The sequence below is a fragment of the Sciurus vulgaris genome, assembly GCF_902686455.1.
Source record: "Sciurus vulgaris genome assembly, chromosome: 2".
Lineage (NCBI taxonomy): Eukaryota > Metazoa > Chordata > Mammalia > Rodentia > Sciuridae > Sciurus > Sciurus vulgaris.
In genome coordinates this window covers 186,767,992-186,791,446 of record NC_136462.1, presented here as the reverse complement: position 1 = coordinate 186,791,446, position 23,455 = coordinate 186,767,992, and the positions used below count along the sequence as shown (strand labels likewise).

Genomic DNA, 23,455 nt, shown 5'->3' with positions numbered 1-23,455 from the left:
GATGCAAGGAACGGTCTCAATTTTTTGTTTTCTATTTTGCTAAGGCTTACTTTGTGTCCTAAAATGTTGTCTACTTTGGAGAGGGTTCTGTGTGCAGTTGTAAAGAAAATGAATTCCATTGTCAGTGGTTGAAATATTTTATTTATGACTGTTAGGTCCATTTTATTGATAGTGTTTTTTTCAGGTCTGAAGAGTCTTTACTTAGTTTATGTTTGAGTGACCTGTCCTTTGGTGAAAGAGGTATATTGAAATCACTAGTATTATTTTGGAGTCTATCTGGGACTTTATGATGAGTAGTGTTTTGGGTTGTTTTTTGTTTGTTTTTGTGTGTGGTTTTTTTTTTTTTTTTTTTTTTTCTGTAATGCTGGGGATTTGAACCGAGAGCCTTGTGCATGTGAGGAAAGCACATTACTAACTGAGCTATATCCCCAACCCTTGAGTAGTGTTTTTTTTGTTTGTTGTTTATTTGTTTAATTTAGATGGGTGTACTGACTTTGAGCATAAATATTTATAATTGTTACATCTTATTGAATAGACCCCTTTACCAATATGAAGAACCATTCTTGAAACCCCATTAGATATTCTCCATATTTCTTGGAACATTTTAATCACATCTGTATTTCAGCAAATATTTGTATTGTAGTAGTTTGTTTACATTTCCAGTTCTTCCATTTTAAGCTCTGAGAGACAGACAGAACTTATTTCTGTCACTGGTACTAGACATGGAGTCCGTGCTCAGTAGTTACTTGACTGACCCAGGTAAGGGAGGAACATTTGCCTTACACCATTCCCCTGTTTGACTCTTCAGCACTCCCCATTTTCTTGATATAAAGTCCAAACTCCTTAATACAGCCTACACAGCCTTGGATGTCTATTTTCTGATATATTCCAAAGAGAGTGATCTTCCCTAGGTTAAGACAGAGAGGGAACTGTAAAGTTCTGTAGAAATAAATAACAGGATTTCATACTCTGGTGGGAAGAGCTTTCGAGAAGATTGGAATATATTATGCAAATAAGGAAAGTAATAGTGGAGAGTAGTTCCTATAATACTGTTTTTTTATCATTTAGTTTATTTTATTGGTACATTATAATTATACATAATAGTAGGATTCATTATGTCATAATCTTACATGAGTATGATATAATTTGATCAATCGCATCCCCAGTACCTTTTTGCTTTCTTCCCCTCCTCTCGTTATTGTAACACTGTTTTTGATCTTGACCTAGTGCACATTTTTATTAGTAACTTCAATAAATAATATTCTTGTAATATAAATAATAACTGAGTTTTACAGAGTGTCTTCATGCCCATAATTTTTCACTGCTTTATGAAGTAGCCAAGGCAGATGTGAGGGAGACCCAGCTCAAGACACTGGTGAGCTCCCACATGCCATAGAGGTAGGAGCCTTCTGATTCAAAATCCCAGCACCTTTTTTTTCAGTCCTTGGTTCATTTGGATACCAGGACTTCAATGAAGGACTTGGCAAAACCCAAGGGCAGCTGCAGGAAGACTGTAGTGGTGGTTGGGAGATAGGAGGGTAGCTGAGTGAGCACAAAGGTGGGAAGTGGACTGCCTGATGGAGTGGGACTGCTGGGGTGCCTCCCACCCCTCCCCCACACACACCTCTCTCTCTCTCTCTCTCTCTCTCTCTCTTTCTCTCTTTCTCTCTCTCTCTCTCTCACAAGGTGGGTGGCCTTAGGCCATGTGCACAATCACCTTCAAACGTAGTATCCTCGTGTGAAACGTTACTCCTAATAGTATCAGCTTTATAGAATACCTACAATTAAGTAACACAGTGCTATTGTTTTTCAACTTTATTGAGGTATTATTGACAAAATTTTTTGTATATTTAAGTTATACAATTTGGTGTTTTGATAAACATATACATTGTGAGATAATCACCATAGTCAAGCTGCTTACCATATCTTGTCACCTTACCTCATTGCCTGTCTGCCCACTAGCCTTTCCTTATTCCTTTCTGTTTTTGTTTATGTTTTTATTTTTTAGGTGAGAACACTTAAAATCTACCCTCCTGGCAAATTTTAAGTACACAGTGTAGTATTTTTAACTGTTGCCACAGTGTTGTATATTGGATCTCCAAAATATTCCTTTACGTAACTGAAATTTGTACCCTTTGACTAATATCTCCCCACCTGCTCCTTCCCTCTGCCCCTGGCAACCACCATTCTGTTCTCTGCTTCTATGAGTTCAGTTATTTTATATTCCACATATGATGGGATTATGCAGTATTTGTCTTTCTGATTCTGACTTATTTCACATAGCATAATATCCTCCATATTTAACCATGTTGTTGTAAATGGCATGATCTTCTTTTTAAGTCTGAATAGTATATATAAATCACATTTTCTTTATCCATTGATGTGTGGATACAAACACTGAGTGTTTCCATATCTCAGTTGTTGTAGATAAAAAAGGCAGTGTTTATAGAAGTACTTATATCAGAGGTACAGAAACATAGCATATGAAGAACAATTAAACAAACTGGTTTTTGTTTGTTTGTTTAACCCAGATAGAGAGGAGATTGTTGAAGAGCCAACTCAGGATAGAATCAGGTTACTTACCACTGCTATAAAGGAAGTAGTTCATACCAATGAGTGGCAGTAGGAGAAAGGAAGTTAGGTTATAATTTAATAAACAGTGATAAAAGATTGTGGTTCTACTACTAAATAGGTAGAAGTAAAGTTGTTTTGGCAATGGATTAGGTCTTAAAGGGTAGTAAATTTCTTACAGGAACAATTGCATTTGAGGGTGGATTTTTCAGGGGTGCTGTAGAAAGTATCCCTGCATTAATTAGACAAGGAAAGTAGTTAGCCCCTAAAGTGTCTTCCATCCAAAGAGACAAATCCCTTTCTGTCTAGGATTATGATAGAGCCTATGGTAGGGACCACTTAAAAGCCTAGATGTTAGATGTGAAAGAAATGCATTTCTTAACTGCTCTCTGTTTGTTAGCCTGATGAAGACTTGTTCAACCCAGACTATGTAGAAGTGGATCGCATCTTGGAAGTGGCCCACACCAAGGATGCAGAGACAGGGGAGGTGGGTGTGTTGCCATTTGCCTCTTCTAAAGCATATCCCGTCCTTCTGTGTATGTTGCTTATTAACGTTTAGCTTTTGTTTTAATATTATTCATATGTCATCATGTAGGGTGGCAAAGTGTGATTGACTCCTTTAATAGGAAGAACCCTGTTTTTCTCCCACTTCCCATCAGGAGGTGACACATTACCTGGTGAAGTGGTGCTCCCTGCCATACGAAGAAAGCACTTGGGAACTGGAGGAAGATGTGGATCCTGCAAAAGTTAAAGAATTTGAGTCTCTTCAAATTCTCCCTGAAATTAAGCACGTGGTAATGTATCTCTATCTCTATGCAGCACCTCTTATAACATGTAATTTTATATGGTTGTGAGACCCATTTGGCTATGCTCTTAAGCCATTTCTGTGCCATCTCACTTTTGTCATCCCTGTGCGCCCCCCCCCCCCCCCCCCCCCCCCCCCCCCCCCCCCCCAATGATCCTGCAGTCCTTAGGGTATTTTCCTGCCTAAATCAGCCTGCACCCTGGTCAACTTTAGGTCTGGGCTCTGTTTTGTTGTGTGTGACATTTAAAAAGCTTGAACATGGTTTAGATGTCTTAGTGCATAGCTGGTCATGTGCAGTCAGGAAGATGGAATGTATAAGAAGTACCTGGCATGCAGAAGCAGCTCAGCAGATAGTGTCTTTCCCGAGTCCATTTATCTCTTACTTCATCATTGGTCTGTTTTCTTTGTTTTCATCCTTTTCCTTTACTCAACTGGAATATTCTTAAGAGGAAGAATAGTCCTTTATCAGTAGATCCCTGGGGCCTCACAGAGAGAACATAGAGTTTTGATATAGGTTTATTCAATTGGTTTGTTTTTCTGATTCTGGATTATTTGTATATAGAGAGTATCAATCATTAAAAGGGGGAAGAATCGGAATCAAAGCCTTGTTAAGATATTTAGGAAAGAGAATCAGTTGTTAAAGGATATGACTGTAGACTGAAATGATCAATTTCTGTTTAAAAACATCACCATTTTCACATGAAAATCTCGTACGGTTCCTTATTAGTGTTATTTGTTGCTTATACATTACTGGCATTGGGATTCAAGAGTAGACCTCAGCATTGAACTTAGATCTCTATTAGAATCCATTCAGGAGCAGTGTTTTGTTTTAGGTTTTTTGGTATATGAAAGGTGTAAAGAGGCTTGTTAAGGTGCAGAATTCTGATTAGAAACTTACATAGTTTTATGGTGTTTGTCCACATGATTATTAAATTTCTCTTTTAACTCTCTCCTAAATATACTGTTGTCCATTTTAAATTTAATTTGTCAGTCATTTATTAAGTACCTTAATAAATGTATCTTCTATGAGATCTAAGAAACAAGGTATGGGCCCCGCCCACCAGCAGCTCAGTCTGATGAAAGAACCGTAGGTTTGTACGTGGACAACACCAGGATGATTGGGATGTGCAGCAGAATGCAGAAGCCAACCAGGGTAGGAGCTGAGAGAGAGAGAAATTCATTCTAACCATAATATGTTATCATCTGGAAGGAATTAGAATTCTTACCTGTCCTCCCAGCTTCACTCCCACTTGGTTTCTCAGCCTGTGTGCATTTGGCAGGAAAAAGAATACTAGGGTATTTTGGGGTGATTTCACATTTTCTTTGTTTTACTTTGCAGTTGTGAGACTTCTGTCCTCCCCATCTCTTAATGAGCCATAGTATCCTTTATACTTGCCTTTTTTTTTTTCTCAATTTATTTGTTTTCATTGAAAATGTATATTTTGAAATTTTATCTGAAAAATTCCAAACTGAAATTGTAGCAAAAGATATAATCAAAGCTATCTTTTTATATGTTAGGAAAAGGATGAGTTCTGATTGGTACTATACCTGAATGACTTTTACTTTAGGGATCTTATTCTGGATTTTGAAGTTTATAGATAACCTTACCAGTCTTGATTCAGTATTTTAAAAACCTGAAAGAGGAAAAACCCAGAGCAGTGCCTAGGTCAGAAAGTAATTCCTCTACATGAGAGTACTTCCAAGGCAGTGAAGTAGAAATCCACAGTGAAACTCTGTCTTGGTAGCTACAGGGCTTAGAGCCAGCCAGGTACTTGAGTCTCTAAGGTCAAAGAAGCTTCCAGTGAACTGGGTTGCTTTGACTTCAGAGATCCAGGCTGAAGGCTGAATAGTTCTCATAGGCTAAGAAGAAGGTAATTTAAGGGAACAGAGCATAAGAACTTAGAGGAATATTTACTCAGAAGCTTTTGCTTTAAAAAGTTGTTTTTTGTTTTTTTAGATTGGCATAATGTGTCTTTTTCCTCCTTTGTTTCTAAAAACACCTGTAACTGTGTGTTGATAATATTCAACAGGGTTCCATTACAAAGTACTTGTCTAACCACACCTGAAGTAATAAAATTAAGTTGTAATACATATTTTTCTGAAAGGCCATGAATGGCATACACTTAAATCCAAATATGAGTAAAATAATTGAGGGTTTGTTTTTTTTTAAATCTCATGTGTAAGTGGCTTGGTTTAAGATCTTAAAGTTTCAGTTTGGGAACTCAATTTGTCTATAAGCAAACCATGACTAAGAAAAAATAAACAAAATTTGTGGCTAGAAAAGCTGAATCATAAAGATTTAAATTTTCCCCAAATTAATAAGTTCATTGTAATCTAAATGAAATTCCAACAGAAGTTTAAAAAGTTTAATAAATTGATTCTAAAATTACACAGAATAGTAAACAAGAAGAGCAAAGATTTTTTGAAAAATAATTCCCCATCAGATATATAACTAGAGTAATTAAAGAATATAATACACAAACCAACAGAAATGAAGAATTCTGATACAACTCCATGGCACTCTTGGAACTTAATGTATAATCTCATTGATATAGAAAAGATAGATTATTTTTAGAAACCATTGTTTCATATGGAAAAAAAAATAGTATGACTGCCTCTATTTTGTTTAAGGGGAATTTAAGGAATTTGCTATTTTGATTTTTTTGCCTAATGTGTTGGCTTTAGAAACTAACCAACACAGTATTTGACCCACTGTACTTTCCTAAGCTGATACACAAAGTACCAATCCTGGCGCAAAGAATTACAAAAACAATTACTTTTTATAGAAACTAAAAAACCTGACTAATGTTAGCTTGCAGGAAAATTAAAGTACAGATGGAAATGACATCCAGGAGTCTAAGTATAGTAGTATGGCACTTACCAAGACTAAGGAGGAGGGTCCATTTCTCTTCTTAATTACTTGCAAATTTATAGAAATGTTCTTAATCTGATAAAATCTAGAATATATAGAAGCTGCTTGTTACTCAGAAAATAACAACTATAGTTTGAAACTAGCCTTAGGACAGTATTTGAGATTTACACCTTGCCAGTAATTTTATTATGCTCTTACCATCTTTCTCTATGTACTGTACTTCTTTGCTTCCTCCCTAGGAACGGCCTGCTTCAGACTCCTGGCAGAAACTTGAGAAGTCTCGCGAATATAAGAACAGTAACCAACTGCGGGAATACCAGCTTGAGGGAATGAACTGGCTTCTTTTTAATTGGTATAACAGGTGAGGGGTAGAACCAGCCCAGATGTTTGTCATGGAGGTATACTGTTGCCTTAGCCTGGAAAACTGGCAGTAGCAGAGTGGTGAGAGAGCAGCACAGCCTCCATTAGGATTGTTCAAGGCTGACTTTGCTTTTATTTTAGGTGTTTCTCCAATCAAAAGGAGAAATGAGGCTGGGCGTGAAGGCATACACCTATAATCCTAGCAGCTAGGGAGTCTGAGGCAGGAGGATCATGAGTTTAAATCTCACTCAGTGAGATCCTGTCTCTAAATAAAATATAAAAAAGGACTAGGGATGTGGCTCAGTGTTTAAGCAGCACTGGATTGAATCCCCAGCACCAAAAAAAGAGAGAAATGATGTTTAAATATCACTAACTTTGTACCTTATTGGGGGGAAACAACCTAGGTGAAATAAAATACAAAATATTTTATAAAACTGTTTTCTATCTTAAGTCTTTAGTCTCCCTTACCCCCAATAAAAGGCTCTAAAAGAGAATGAATCTGAATTCTAGCCCACACTCTGGAACTTACTTGTGCGCCATAGATGTACTAGACTTGTGCTGTAGCAGTTCATCTTGAATTTTTGGTGTTCTAGTTCTTGTCATTATCTGGTTAACCAGATGAAATTTCAGAAAGGTAGATTGAGATTTTCTAAACATTCTAGATCATACCACATAGTAGTGATTTTTAAGATTGTATTGTATTGCAAAACCTACCTTGATAGGATTCTGGACACCTGTGTGTAGCATAGCCTCTGCCACTTACTTAAGGTGTGAACCAGAGCATAACTTACCCAACCAGGTCTTGGGTTGCCCATCTGAACAGTGAAGGAGTGAGACCAGATGATGGCCAGACCCCTTCCAGGGCCACATAGTTCTGGTGTGCCGTCTGTGATTTTGGATCACTAGGAGAAACTAACATTTTTATTCTAAGACATTTATCACATGGTTTAAAATTTTGTCCTTTGACAACATACAAATGATAGATGATGAGAACCATATAACATCATATTTTTATTTTTATTTTGGCTTCTAGGAAGTTTTTCAGTTACAAAAACTGGCTTAGGTTTAAAGCATTTGTTTCTCCTTGTCTTAATATTTTTTTAATTTTTAGTAATTTTAGTTTATATTTTAATAGACTTACTTCAGAATTTTTTCCCAAGTTGGCATAGTTCCATTTTGGAATAGGGAGGGTATGAAGGATAATAAAAATCAGCCTAAGTTTCATCTCTGTAAAATGAAAACAAGGCCTTCACTAATGACCATACAGGTCAAGATGTACTTCTCAAGCATTTTTGTTTGTTTGTTTTTGTTATTACCAACCTCTAACAACGCTCCTGTATTGATAATGCATTACCTTTATTTCTTCCCCTCTGCAGAAAAAACTGTATTTTGGCTGATGAGATGGGCCTAGGGAAAACCATCCAGTCCATCACATTCCTTTCAGAAATATTTCTTAGAGGAATCCATGGCCCTTTTCTCATCATTGCCCCTCTCTCCACCATCACTAACTGGGAGCGAGAGTTCCGGACGTGGACAGAGATGAATGCCATTGTGTACCATGGCAGCCAGATCAGCAGGCAGATGATCCAGCAGTATGAAATGGTGTACAGAGATGCACAGGTGAGTCTCACACAAATCACCGAGCCCCAGGTACTGCCTGAGTTCAGAACATCCTTTCTACCATTTGTCTTCAGGAGTTTCAGGGCCCTGAACTTGGGATAACTCTTGACTTACTCTGAGTAAGCTGATTTGAAGCTGTTGAAGCTGATTTCTTGCTCCTCTCTTATAGTTTATTTCAATTTATGATAAAACTTAGGATTAGAGGCTTGTCTTGCAAGCACAAAGCCCTAGGTTCAATCCCCAGCACTGACGGGGGCGGGGGGACCATAGAATTAGAGGGCATGCTTTCTTATTCCTCTGAGGTACCTCAGAGATCTTTTTTAGGCTTTCAGTGTTGGCTTATGAAGTTGCTTTTATATGTAGATTTTATCTGTATTGTTATATGCTCAGTGAAGGAAATGAGAAGAATTAGCATACAGTGGATAGATTTCCAGCCAGGTAGTTTGGAGAGGAGGTGAGCACATTGGACAAAGAAAAAGAGAAAACAGATTTCATATTGTTAAATGCACAACAGAACTTTTTAAAAGTTTTGGTGGGACTGGAGTTGTGGCTCAGTGGTAGAGTGCTTGTCTGGCATGTGTGAAGCCCTGGGTTTGATACTTAGCACCACATATAAATAAGTAAAATAAAAGATCCATTGACAACTTTAAAAAAAAGGTTTGTTACATACAATGAGTTTGTTGAGTATGGTTATATGTATGTCTTCAGCACTGACTTTTATAGTTAAGCAAAGTAAAAAGTAAATGACTCCAATCAAGAAAGCCATTTGCCCTCCCCAGGGGCTCCATAGATAAAAAGAGACACTTGGAAGAAATTTCTCATGTGCTCTAACATCATGCAGCTCTGCTTTTGAAATGTGATGGCAACACCAAGAAAGGCTGAAAGACCAAGGTGTGTCCTAATCCAATAGCACTTGCCCTGACTGAATCAGAATTATTATTTGAATCTATGCTAGAACTGAGTTACAGGATGAAACTACTTAAATCTGAAAAGTGGCAGAGGGTTTCATTGAATTCATGCTGTACATGGTTTAGATCAAGTTCTGCCTAGAGATGTGTGAATCAACCCCATCTGCTTTCCTTATCATGGCAATTAGTAAATGATAGGCTCCCTGGTGCCTTCTGCATAGTTCATCCTTGCCACCTTTGTGACAATACTTGCTGCCTCCCCTTGTTTCATTGATGTGAAGTCTCTCTTTCCTAAATAGTGGATTCATTCTTACATTTTCTATTGCAGTCTTTAGTTTTCTCACAAGAGGAAAGCCTTGTGTGTTGACTTCCCACCTAGGCCTTAGCATGTAATAGTGCTCCTTTCTCTAATTCAGTCAGCAACCCATTAGCACAGTTCTGTAGCCATGGTATAAAGCTCTGCCTTCGGTTGTGTCATCCTCAGGGAAACCCCCTCTCAGGAGTGTTCAAGTTCCACGTTGTCATCACAACATTTGAGATGATCCTGGCAGATTGCCCAGAGCTGAAGAAGATTCACTGGAGCTGTGTGATAATTGATGAGGCCCACAGATTGAAGAATAGGAACTGCAAACTTCTGGAGGGGCTAAAGCTCATGGCTCTGGTGAGAGTTAACCAGCTTTTTATATAAACAAATACAGATTTCTTCTATTTGAGGTGAAGGAAGCTTTCCTCAGCCATGTTGCTTACTTGTATGTACATAGTTCTTTTTCCACAAATTGAATCCAAGAGGGATTTTAAGTAGCACAAAATTTGGGACCTGAGAATGTAAGCTGTTTTGATTTGCTTCTGGGTCCTGAATAAACTGGTACTAAACATGGTGACCTTTTAACATTAATGTATTAGAACAGTGTCGGTATGTGATGGGTAGGCACTCAGTAAGTGAATGAATGAATGAATGAATGGATGAGTGAATGAATGAATGAATGTCTGCTGAAGTTAACATGAAATTGCTCCTAGAATCAGTGATGTGAAAGGAAAGGTAGTTATGACTGCCCCTGTGAAGTGTTGACAGTCTGTCTTTTCATTAAGACTGAGTAGAATTACCCCATATTTGAGCACACAATGCCCTGGCTTAATTTTCCCCATTTAAATGTACTTTTTGGATAACTCAAACACTTTTTATCATGTGCTTTTAATTTGTGTAGGAACATAAAGTACTGCTCACTGGAACACCTTTGCAGAACTCTGTGGAAGAGCTCTTCAGTTTGCTAAATTTTTTGGAGCCATCACAGTTTCCTTCAGAGACTGCTTTCTTGGAGGAGTTTGGAGATCTGAAGACAGAGGAACAGGTAAGAGGGGGTGAAAGGATTGAGGAGATAATATGAGAGAGTTACCTTCATATCAAGGAAAGAGCAAGTCATTATGGGGACAGGATGTAGCATGTTCTTGCATCTCTGGTAAAATGAGCATTGCCTCCTTTATTTTCTGTATTTGTTTATATTAGGGAAGACCACCTGATTATTAGCATTTCTTATTACAACAAAGGATAAATGAGTCAGCATCCAAAGTGTCTTACAGTAGCATATCAGGCCTTCTGCTTCCTTGAGCTCCCTTGTGCATTCCGTGGTTTTGCTCATAGTCTGACTTCAGGAGTATGATGCTTTTCTTCTGCTTCCCTTGTCCCTTCATAATCAACAGCATGTTCCCAGGCCTGCCTTCTTGATTACAACACAATATGCATGTAGTGAGGGAAAGAAGACAGTCACATATTTAGAGTAGTCCACTTTTATCTGGATCAACTGAGTTTCCTATTTTTGACGGTCTAGTCCTAAATCCAGTTTATTGTACTTAAAACTAATTCCAAAAAAACCAACATTAATAAACATCTACCTACTATGAGTAGAAATCTCTGTTAGGGATTGTAGAAATAAATCAGACAAGCTTAAGTGTAATAAGAGGAACAAATAACAGAGTTGAGAACTTTAAAGTAGAGAAATCAGGAAAAACTTCATAGAGAGTACAATTTATGAATGCATTTTGAGGGATAGGTAGGTTTTGAACAGGTGGAGAGAGAAAAGGTGGTGACTACTTTGCGTAGGAAAAAAGCCCAACATAGTCCAAGTAGTGAGGAATTACCTGGTTGAACTGAAAACAGGGAGGTGAATTGGGAAGGGGTTTACAGTTTTATTGTGGGAAGATCTTGAAAGACAGGTTGAAGAGAAATAATAGAGAAGCATGCAAGTCTTTTATTGTAGGAATGACATAATTAACTCTGCTAAATTGATCTAGCAATGATGTGAAAGTGGGTTGGGGCAAAGAATTGGGGAACTGGAAAGGTTTGGAAATTTCACTGACAGATGCCAAGAGTACTCTCTATAGTTCCAGTCTGTTTCTTTCTATTTGTGATGTAAGTCAGAGTTTGAGAACAGTGAATAATCAAACATAATTCCCCTCCTCTACATTTGCACTGTCTGTTGATCCTTCAAAAACCCTCTCTCCATTTTTGGACCATTAGAAATGCATCCTCTTCTCCCATTGCACTTAATTTGTGGTATGCATTTTTTCTTCTTCCTAGACAATGATCTCCTTGAGGACAAGGCCCACATCTTCTCCAAAGTTGTGTTTGTTGTATTGACCAGCACAGTGTCTGGCATATAGTATACTCTAAATGATTCAAGGTATGAACCAAGTGAAAGGCAAAAGCTGAACCCAGCATGTGGCAGATTGACATTTGTTCCTATCTTTAACAGTTAGCTAGCTCTGTCTTTTCTCTTTGGACTTTTTTACAAAGTAATTCCTTATCCATTTTGGGGGATTAGACTCCTAAGTACCCTTGGTTATTAAAATCAAGGTCTCATAAGAGAACCAGGTTTAAGATTGGGGTTAGTTAGAAGAAAACCATAAAAATGGCATCAAAAAAATTTTTTAAATTTACAATTTATTTATATTTAATTGATAAAAAGAATTGTATGTTGTGTTTTGAGATATGTATATGTGATAGATGGCTAAACAGCTGGTATATGCATTGCTTCACCTCCTTATTTTTTGTGGTAAGAATACTCAAAATCCACTCTTATAGCAGTCTTCAAGAAAACATTGTTATTAACTATAGTTGCCATGTTGTACAGTAGATGTCTTGAGCTCATTTCTTCCACGTAACTGAAGTTTTCGGTCTTTTGATCAGCATCTGCTTGGGCCCCATGCCCCACCCCAGTATCTAGTAATCAGCATTCCACCCTTTGCTTCTATGAGATATCTCTATTTTAGTAGACAGTGAATGAAATTTGTAGAAAGCATCCGTTTCCAACGTAAAGCATATTCATTGTTGTCTAAAACCTGCTCCAGTAACTCTCCTAGTGACTTCAAGAAGCATTGCCACAACAGATTCCACCCCTTTTATAATATTTGAACAGCCTTTTCTGACTTGAAACTTGATCTTTTTTACATTTTCATTTTCCTTTATTTTCCCATTAGGCTTAATCTTTCAGGTACCACATTTTAGCCCCAGGGTAACTCAGGTACTTTGAATCCCTTACTCCCCACCCCAGTTGTCTTCCTGGGAGAGGGAACAAGTCACCTTGCTGGTGCATTCATGTGAATGGAGATCTCTGTCCAGGCCTGGACTGTCAGGATTAAAATAGATCATAGCAAAGAACACTATCAAGCTTGAAATATGACTAATGTAACACTGCCACAGGGAATGGGAGCTGTCACTATACAACATTAATTCCTTATACTGGTACCCCCAAGCACATATGCTGATGCTGTTGTTTAAAAGACCTAGATGGACTCCATTTCCAGATTGCCTCTGCTTACTGTGTTCTTTTAACATCTAAGTCTTCACTTTGAGATATATCGTTTGTTCCTCCTAACAGGATTTAAAATATTCTTTAGTTAATTGCTGTACGTGTGTGTGTTAGAGAGTGAGAGATAGGTTTGTTTTCTCCATCCTAGCAAATAGGTACTGTCTTCTTTTTCCCTTTTTATCTTTTGAGATTGTCATAGGTTCTTGGTAATTTGTGAATTAAAGCTAGATTCCTTTTTTCCTTCTAGTACTATTATAAACTCCCCTTTTGGAATCATGATCTTTCTTTTAGTCTGCTACCACAGTTCTGTGATTTAGATATTCAAGAGATGATAGTAAAGGTTGGAATACCCCCAGTAATCAGTCAGGATTGGAGCAGGTAAATAGAACTTATTTCCCTAAACAGGTAAAGAAACTGCAGTCTATCCTAAAGCCAATGATGCTTCGGCGCCTGAAAGATGATGTGGAAAAGAACCTTGCTCCCAAACAAGAGACAATCATTGAAGTAGAACTTACCAATATCCAGAAAAAGTACTACCGTGCCATCCTGGAGAAAAACTTTTCCTTCTTGACCAAGGGAGCAAATCAGCACAACATGCCCAATCTTATCAACACTATGATGGAGCTGAGAAAGTGCTGTAACCATCCCTACCTGATCAATGGTAAGTTGAACCAGTAGGTAATAACTCAGAACAGGCAGAAACCAATGATAATCAAAGATCTTATGTATTGCATTCTCATTATATACTACTACACACATACTCTCACCTTTTTACACAGTATAAAACTGAAGTTAAGAGAAGTTGATGGATTTGCCTATGGAGACTCGCTGATAAACACACAGAGCCAAGTTTGAAACTTCCTTCTTACCAGTTCTCTACCTCTGCTGTTCATGCTCTGCCTTGCAGAAGGTGCACATCACTCAGCTGTTTGCTGCCCTTATTTACTCACAAGCTAGCCCACATTTTCCACTTGGAGATGGGAAATTGTAACTTTGCTGAATAAATAATGCTGCAATGAGATTTAAACTGTGCAGATAAATTTAACAGTTCACTAGTTAGATAAGATTTGGAGAGGTATTTTTATAATGAAACTGTTTTAGAAATTTTTAAATCAAAGTGTGACTTGGATTCTCTTATAGCAATTCTTATGATGACAAGAGGCGTGAAGGCCTTTTCTTGTCAAAATTCTGGGACAATTTCTTTACCTATGTGGATCAGCTTAGGACTTAACATCTCAGTTCTCTCTACTTGGTAAAAATTCCCTGGAAAGCAAAGTTCCCTCACTGACCCTCCTACCAGCAGTGAGCTTTCTGTCAGAGGTATACTTCAGGAACACACCCAGCATCTCCTCACTGAACTGTTGGTCCAGGATCTATTAAGAATCCATTTCACTTTTTCCAGGATTTGTAAAACAGAGAGCAGCTTTTACCCTTACATTTTGTTCAAAGAATTATTTTGTTCCATTCATTTTCAGGGGCAGAGGAAAAAATTCTAGAAGATTTCCGAAAAACCCACAGCCCTGATGCCCCTGATTTTCAGCTACAGGCCATGATTCAGGCAGCAGGGAAGCTGGTACTGATTGATAAACTGCTCCCTAAGCTAATTGCTGGTGGCCACAAAGTCCTCATCTTCTCTCAGATGGTACGCTGCCTGGATATCCTGGAAGATTATCTCATCCAAAGGAGGTGAGCCTGCATCAAAGCTCTGCATCCAGTACTGTGGGCAGCTCCTTTTCCTTGGTTTCTTTCTGATCCATTCAGGCATTCAAAAATGGAGAAATGGAATCTCCTCTTAAAGACTGACCAAAATTGAAAGTTAATCTTATGACCAAGTATATTCAAGTTTAACTGGAGTGAATTTCATAGCCTATAAAATGGAATCCTTGTTTTGCTTAAGAAAAATCCTATATGATTATGTTCACATTAATTGGAATAAACAATTGAAATAGCATTAGAAGAGATTAAGAAAATAATGTATTTACATATTTCTTGCTGCTAATAATGAAATACATCCCATAAGGCATCACTGCATCACATTTCTCTTAATGCATAACCTGACAACTCAGAAAGACTTTTATATCCTTTCTTAGCAAGCTCTCTAAGGTTTTATAATACACTGGATGTGGCCTCCCACTTCATTTCTTGTTTGTAATTTTGTGAACCTGAATTTCATTACTCATGCAGGTGAAATGCCCATGTTATTATGCTGATGATTTGAGGTCTGTGTGGGAAACACATTTGTTACATCATATATGATACCTTAGATTTTCAGTCACTGTGATACATCAGTGATCTGAAGATGACAAATGGGTTTTTACAAATGTACTTTTTTTTTTTTTTTTTTATTGTGGTACTGGAGATTGAAATTGAACCCAGGGCCTTGTGCTTGTGAGGCAAACACTCTACCAACTGAGCTATATCCCCAGCCCACAAATGTACTTTTAATGATAAAACACTTTTCAAGATTATAGAAACTAGTAGCTTAGGCATTGCTAAGTTTAAAGAAAATATTTGTTTTCAAATAATAAAATCGTAGCAAATCTCAGGTGCCTTAACCAGTGTTCTTACCCTTTAAGATTCTGTTTGTGCTCATGGATTACATGTACTTTATAGGAAAAGTATTAAAGAAAATGACAATTTTTATGAGCATGTTAACATTTAATATTATGTACAAAATTCTTTAAAGTCTGTTAAGCCTATAAAAGAATTTCTCAGAGCTCCATAGTAGAGACATATTTTAAAGAATTACTGAGATTTTTTTTTTCCCTAAGATGAAGCTACTTTGAATAAATTAAATGGACAAAGGGGTTTTGTAGTTTATAAATTCACCATGGATTAGGAGCCCATTGCCAAAGCACTTGCTTGTTATAAATATCTTACTCTTCAAAATATGTACAGCTGTTAGTTTTTAGGTTTTTAAGAATCCCAAAAATAATAGTGTAATTAACAGACTTTTGGTAAGTATGGAAGTCTTCATTTAGCTCTCTTTTATGCTGTTTTTCCCCTTACCATTTATTGCAATTTTGTGTTCAGATTCAGTATTAAATAGATTCTCTTGAAAATATGGAGACATGTAATACCACCACTTAGAGAAGTCCCTGTTTATGCTTGGGAATTTATCCTATTCATCTTTTTCTTGTTGTTCACATGTATGTTTATTTGTTTGAACTGGGATACTACTCTATATCCTACTTCATATTCTACTTTTTTTGTTTTTCTAGGCATTGAACCCAGGGCCAGTGTACCATGGAGCTGTACCCCAGCCCTTTTTATTTTTTTATTTAGAGATAAGTTCTCACTTAGTTTCCCAGGTTGGCCTTGAACTTTGCAATTCTCCTGCCTCCCGAATCACTGGAATTACAAGTGTATACCACCATATCCAGCTATAACTCATGTTTTTTATTTAATATATTAAGAATTTTTTCTGCAACAAAATTTTGATGATCAACATGATACTCTGTTCCCACCGTTTCCAATTTTTCAGCATTTTAAGGGGTTTTGTGAATGAATATCCCTTTATTATCATAATTATTTCCAGTTAAGTCCCTAAGGTAAATTTTGATGTACATTTTTTTAAATGATTGATATATATATTTCCAGAGCATCCTGTAGTAAGTGTTTTATTCATATGCTTTCAAGTCCAAGAACCCTTTTTTCCTATATTCTGATCAATACCCTTAATCTGTACTAATTCAATAAGTCAGAATTTGTATTTCTGATTACTTAATGAAAATGAATATTGTTCATATTACCTATTTATATTTCTTTTTTATGGATTGCTTATTCATGTTGTTCCATTACTTCCTATTGCTCTTTGATTTTTTTAAAATTTATTAATTCATGAGAATTATTAAGAATATGTTGGGAAGACTGAGACAGGAGGATCTCAAGTTCAGGGCCAGCCTGGGCAACTTAGCAATGCTGTCTCAAAAAAAGGAGGATTGGAAATGTAGCTCAGAAGTGGAAGGTTCCCATGTTCAGTCCCCAGTACCAAATATACAAACACCCTCCCAGTTTTATTTTTGCCTTTTGATTTTGTTTACGAGTGTGGGGTTTTGTTTATTTTTAGAGTTCCCCCTGTCTTTCAGCCATTTTCTTTTTGTTCTTTTATGGTGTCCTCACCCCAGCTTCATCCAGCAAGGGTTCTTCTGGCTTTCATCATTATCTTTACTTTTCCTTTTTAGCTTAGTTTTTATTCTCATCAAAGTTATATGCACACATGATTTGAAGAGCCAGATCATTTTATTAGTTATGAAAAAGTGAATGTTCTAATTTACTCTCCATTTCCCCCAATTTTCCACACTCCAAAAACAATTACTTTCTTCCTTATGTTGTTTCTCTAGCATATAGCTCAATTTAAATAATATTATTAGTTGTAATTCCTTGATATTTTCCAGTTTTAGGAATTACCTGTTCTCATAATGGAAGATGAATATTTAGACTTTCATTGCCCTTCATAACCATGGTGTATGCAGCTTCTGCCCTATCTTCTTAGTATGCCATGTAATGTTTGGGGTTAGGTTCGTATTCTGGGTTTATTGTCACTTAGGTTAAAGCATAACTATGTAGTAGTATATGTTTGCTTTTTTCGCTTGCACAATTTATATTCTTTGAAGTTCAAAATTATCTTTTTACTTGATTACTTCTTTTCATATGATTATAATTCAGTTACAAACTAATCTGGTTGGCTGAATCTCCTCTTTTTATGTTCTGACTCACCAGTCTTCTCAGTCCCTTAACTTCTAGGCCTTCCTGATCTCCTCCACCCTGGCGTGTTACTCTTCCCATTAAGTGCACAACAGTCAACTAATGTCTTCTGGGATCCTGCTGATGAGTTTCTTTCCTCCCCTTTTGACTCAGATCTCCTTTGGTGGATTCCTTGTTGGAGCACCTCTTATAGGAACTTCTGAGGAAGGGTAAATGATAGGTGAATTTTAAGACATTGTCTGAAAATGTTTTTAATCTACCCTCATTCTTAAATAGTACTTTGACTGGATTTGAGATTATAGGTTCGAAATTCTTTTCCCACAGGATTTTGAAGGTGTTACTCCACTCATTCCAGAGTTGCTGTTGACAAATTCTGAGGCCTTTCATATTCCTGGCTATGTATGTAAAGTTTTTGTTGGTTTGTTTGTTTTAGAAACTTCTATGTATTCCTTTTGACCTCTGTCCTGTGAAATTTTACAATGATGCACCTCATCATTCTGGATACTTGTCTTTTCTACCTAAGTTCCTTGGGTTTGTTTTTGTTGTTGTTGTTGTTGTAGGGATTGAACCCAGGGCCTTGTGCACTTGAGGCAAGCACTCTACCAACTGAGCTATATCCCCAGACCCAGTTGCTTGGGTTTTAATGAACTCATGATGGTTTCTGTTAAACAGTTCTGCAGTCATTCAAGTCTTTGTTCCTGTTTATGGTGTGTTGATTTACACTGGCTACTTCCAAGATTTTCTCTTAATTTTTGGTTTTCAGCAGTTTGTGATATCTGGAATGCATACCGCTTAGGGTTCACTAAGCTTCCTGGTTGCTAAATGAATATTTTTCATCGTGTTTGGAGTACTTTTGTTCATTGTTTCTTCAATTTCTTTTTGCCCCATTCTCTTATTTCTTTGTGAGACTCCCAAATACCTGGGTATTTGACCTTAGATATTGTACAAAGGTCCATAAGTTCTCTTCTTTTTGTATTTTAATCTTTTATATCTGTCTTTTGTTGTGACTTACCTGTCATCAGGTTCATTGACTTCTCTGTCATCTCTGTCATGCTTAATTAAACCAATCCATTGCTTAATTTTAGAGTTTTTTGTTTTGTTTTGTTTTGTTTTTTGATTTATTTGTTTTTTAGTTCTAACATTTGTGTTTATTTGTTTACTAGTGTTTTGTTTTTCTGCTCGGGTTTCCTATTTTCATTCATTACTTACATTCTTTTGTTGAGCATAATTATAAGTTCTTGTCTGAATTATAGCATTGAAGGTTTGGCATCTATTAACTTTTTTCTTAAGACTGGGTCACATTTACCTTTTCTTTCATGTGTTACATAATTTTGAGGGTTTTTTTTCCCCCTAGCATTGTAAATACTATGTTTTACAGATTTAGGATTCTGTTATATTGCTCTGAAGATATTGATGGTTTTTATTTGGAGAGAGTTAACTAGGTTATGTTTAAAATGCAAACTTTTTCAGCAACTCTGGTAAGTTGCAGCTCCTTCCTCGGTTCAGCCTGAGCTAGCATGAATCTGAAGTCAACCGGAGATTTACTCCACATACTCCACCAGTGTCCCTATTGTTAGACTCTGTGCATCCTCACTTTAGTTACACCCAGTGCTACCAATGTCTCGTACCTTTGGACGTTATGCAGCTTTACGTTAGGCTAGGTCTTGCCTGGGATTCTGCTTCCTTCAGATCAGATACCTCTTGGCATGTTACCAGCTTCCAGAATGTTACCGTTTCTGATCTGTTCTGTAGATCATTTGGGGGAGAGTGTTACGCCTTTCACTAAACAAGATAAACAAATTAAATGTACATGTTGATTCATGATGCTTTCTTTGATTTTCTTTTTTCATTTTAGTCTTCTTTTCTCTTTGTTTTGGTAAATAACATTAATGGAAGTTTCTTTCTGATAAGTCTGATTTCTGATTTTTTTTTTTTTTTTTTTTTTGCGGTACTAGGGATTGAACCCAGGGCCTTGTGCTTGCAAGGCAGGCACTCTACCAACTGAGTATATCCCCAGCCCTCTGATCTTTTATTTACTAAAAAAGTTCATCATTTTCCTCCATTCATATAAAATGCTATCTATTCGTAAAATATACTGACATGTATACACTGGCTTTGTGTCTAACCTTTCTGTTCTTTTGATCAATACTTTTATCATTTTGCTCCTATATTATTCCAGATGAACTTCAGAATTATTCTTTAAACCTATATCTGTTTCCACCCCTAACTCCAGAAAAAAGTGTATGGATACATATATACACATTTATGTATCTCTAGAGACATATGATAGAATTGTTATTAACTTTTATTAAGCAGGATAGGATTGACATCTTTGTAAAATTGTGGAACTTGTTGCTGGACCTGGTGGCACATGCCTGTAATCCCAGTGGCTTGGGAGGCTGAGGCAGAAGGATCATGAGTTCAAAGCCAGCCTCAGCAACAGCAGGGCACTAAGCCACTTGGTGAGACCCTGTCTCTAACATACAAAATAGGGCTGGGGATGTGACTCAGTGGTTGAGTACCCGAGTTCAGTCCCCAGTACCAAAAAAACAAACAAAAAAAAAACTTGAACATGCTAGTCACTTAAGTCTTTCATATACACAGTTGATTTAATAAATATTAAGTGTGTTCCTTGTGCCAAAACATTTGCTGATTATATAGTGGTGAACAAAACACCATACCTTCTAGTGTTTTGTTACTAATTCTATATATTTCTTACTGAATTTAATCCTAAGCATATTGTATGTCTGTGGTGAATGCAATTCTTCCCCTACCCGCCTCTTCTCTTCCCCTCCCCTTCGTTCCCCTCCCTTTCCATCCCTATCCCTTCCTTCCCTCTGTTTTCCATCTGGGTATTACTAGGAAACAAGAGAATTGTTCATTTCCCCTTAGTCCTTCTGAGGTCAACATTTCTTATGCCAAAAATGTGTCACTCCCATCTCCCAATCCCTACCCCCTGGCCAGTTACACAGGTTTTTCGAGTGCCACCTGCTTCTTGTTGAGGTTTGACAATGACTCAGAATTTGATGAGCCACTTCAACTCCTAGGGATCTCATTCAAAATACAGTTGTTGCAGAGGATTAATTGCTATGCTGAAACTTGATGTGGAAAATTTTATGGTGTCTGATTTTTCTTTCAGACTTATTAGCCCTCAAGGTTTTCTTTGTTCTTGAGCCTCTTTGCATCACCAGCTGACAGTTTGGTTTTGTTCCCATTTAATTTCATGCCAGACTCTAATACAGAAATGAGAGCACAGCCAGAGGATCTGACTTAGAAGTGAGGAGAGATTTAAAAGAACTCAAATAATTCCATTTTTAGTTTTGTGTTCTTTGAGAGCACTCCCTCAAAACAAAACAACTGATGGAAATGAAAATTATTATTCCAGTCATCCTGTACAAGCTTCATTTCTTTAAATTCTTGTTACATCATAACTGGCAAAACACTTATCTAATTTTATGGGAATTTTTTTTCCCTTGGTGATGACTGAACTACATCATTACTATTTATTGATTTCTCCTTCCCCAAAGGCTGTGCCATTTCCCAGCCTCACTTTGATTCATTGGTCCAATAGCTACTCCCTGATGACCAGGGTGTCTTGTCATGGAGAACTGAGTCCTCTATTCCTGCAGCATCATTCACATGTGTCGTTGCGGGGGTGGTGGCTGTCATTTAATTGAATCTCAACCCTGTCTTCTCTCTCTGAATCCTTTGCTACTTCTGCTATATAATTACCTGGCCAAATTTCTGTGGGTGAACTATTATAGATCCTAAGATCATTGATTTATCAAAGACATTTTGATACCTAGGTATAGTTTCTGCCTCCACCTTCTGTTAGAGTTACAAGTTTCCAAACTCTAGTACCGTCCCCTATTTGTCTTTAATTTCTCTTCTAAGTTTTTAAGAAAACATTTCTGTCCTACTGCGGTGAAATGTAGGGTACCATGTGAAAGCCATCAGTCAAATGCATCTGGCTTTGACTCAGTTGTCAGTGAGGTGACTGAGGGAGGCACTTTGCTTTTATGTTTTTTCATTTTGTGTTGTTTTTAAGTTTCCTCAAGTATAAAATGGAGATGATAACAGAAGCTACCTCATAGGATTGTAGTGAGATTAAGTGTGATGGTATATATCAAGGATGTGCAGGTGTGCAGCAGAGCAGATGCTAAAGAACTTGCTGCTGCTATTCTTGTGGTTGCTACAGATGACATCTGTACAATGCAGTAATCTGGCCCTTTGCTTTCATCTTTTTTTTTTAATTAAAAATCATAAATTTACATAGAGCAATGTTGTTTGATTCATTCTGTTACTTTTTTTCCTTCCCTGCCCACCCCTCCCACCCCTCCACCCCTCTTTTCCCTCTATACAGTCCTTCCTTCCTCCATTCTTACCACCCTCCTTATCCCTAACCCTAAACCTAACCCTAACCCTAACCGTAACGCTAACCCTTCTCCCCCCCATTATGTGTCCTCATCCGCTTATCAGCGAGATCATTCATCCTTTAGTTTTTTGAGATCGGCTTATCTCACTTAGCATGATATTCTCGAATTTCATCCATTTGCCTGCAAATACCATAATTTCATCATTCTTCATGGCGGAGTAATATTCCTTTGTATATATATGCCACAGTTTCTTTATCCATTCATCAACTGAAGGGCATCTATGTTGGTTCCACAATCTGGCTATGGTGAATTGAGCAGCTATGAACATTGATGTGGCTGTATCTCTGTAGTATGCTGATTTTAAGTCCTTTGGGTATAGGCCGAGGAGTGGGATAGCTGGGTCAAATGGTAGGTCCATTCCAAGCTTTCTGAGAAATCTCCATACTGCTTTCCAGAGTGGCTGCACTAATTTGCAACCCCACCAGCAATGTATGCGTGTACCTTTTTCCCCACATCCTGGCCAACATCTGTTGTTGCTTGTGTGCTTGATAACCGCCATTCTAATTGGGGTGAGATGAAATCTTATTACATATATTTTCTTTTTTTTTTAAATTTATTTTTATTGTAAACAAATGGGATACATGTTGTTTCTGTTTGTACATGGAGTAACAGCATACCATTTGCATATTCATAAATTTACATAGAGTAATGATGTTTGATTCATTCCATTATTTTTTCCTTCCCCCCCACCCCTCCCACCTCTCTTTTCCCTCTATACAGTTCCTCCTTCCTCCATTCTTGTCCCACTCCCACCCCCCCATTAAGAGTCATCATCTGCTTATCAGTGAGATCATTCCTCTTTTGGATTTTTGAGATTGGCTTATCTCACTTAGCATGATATGCTCCAATTTCATCGATTTGCCTGCAAATACCATGATTTCATCATTCTTTATGGTGGAGGAATATTCCTTTGTATATATGCCACAGTTTCTTTATCCGTTCATCAATTGAAGGGCATCTAGGTTGGTTCCATAGTGTGGCTATTGTGAATTGAGCCGCTATGAACATTAATGTGTCTGTATCTCTGTAGTGTGCTGATTTTAAGTCCTTTGGGTATAGGCCGAGGAGTGGGATAGCTGGGTCAAATGGTGGTTCCATTCCAAGTTTTCTAAGGAATCTCCACACTGCTTTCCAGAGTGGCTGCACTTATTTGCAGTCCCACCAGCAATGTATGAGTGTACGTTTTTCCCCACATCCTCGCCAACAGCTATTGTTGTTGTGTTCTTGATAATCGCCATTCTAATTGGGGTGAGATGGAATCTTAGTGTAGTTTTGATTTGCATTTCTCTTATTACTAAAGATGTTGAACATTTTTTCATATGTCTGTTGATTGCTTGTACATCTTCTTCTGTGAAGTGTCTGTTCATTTC

At 37.3% G+C, this 23,455-nt stretch overlaps 1 protein-coding gene across 6 annotated transcripts in view; it reads left to right on the top strand.

The window, feature by feature from the left end:
• The window catches only part of CHD6 (chromodomain helicase DNA binding protein 6), a 225,131-nt gene that overhangs the window by 116,631 nt on the left and 85,045 nt on the right, over positions 1 to 23,455 (top strand). For all 6 annotated transcript variants that reach the window (XM_079126884.1, XM_079126885.1, XM_079126886.1 and 3 more), the window contains 8 exons: positions 2,972 to 3,058; positions 3,231 to 3,365; positions 6,488 to 6,609; positions 7,985 to 8,228; positions 9,621 to 9,797; positions 10,342 to 10,485; positions 13,348 to 13,603; positions 14,418 to 14,628. In XM_079126884.1, the coding sequence (XP_078983010.1) occupies positions 2,972 to 3,058; positions 3,231 to 3,365; positions 6,488 to 6,609; positions 7,985 to 8,228; positions 9,621 to 9,797; positions 10,342 to 10,485; positions 13,348 to 13,603; positions 14,418 to 14,628 (1,376 nt within the window). The remainder of the gene's footprint in view (positions 1 to 2,971; positions 3,059 to 3,230; positions 3,366 to 6,487; positions 6,610 to 7,984; positions 8,229 to 9,620; positions 9,798 to 10,341; positions 10,486 to 13,347; positions 13,604 to 14,417; positions 14,629 to 23,455) is intronic.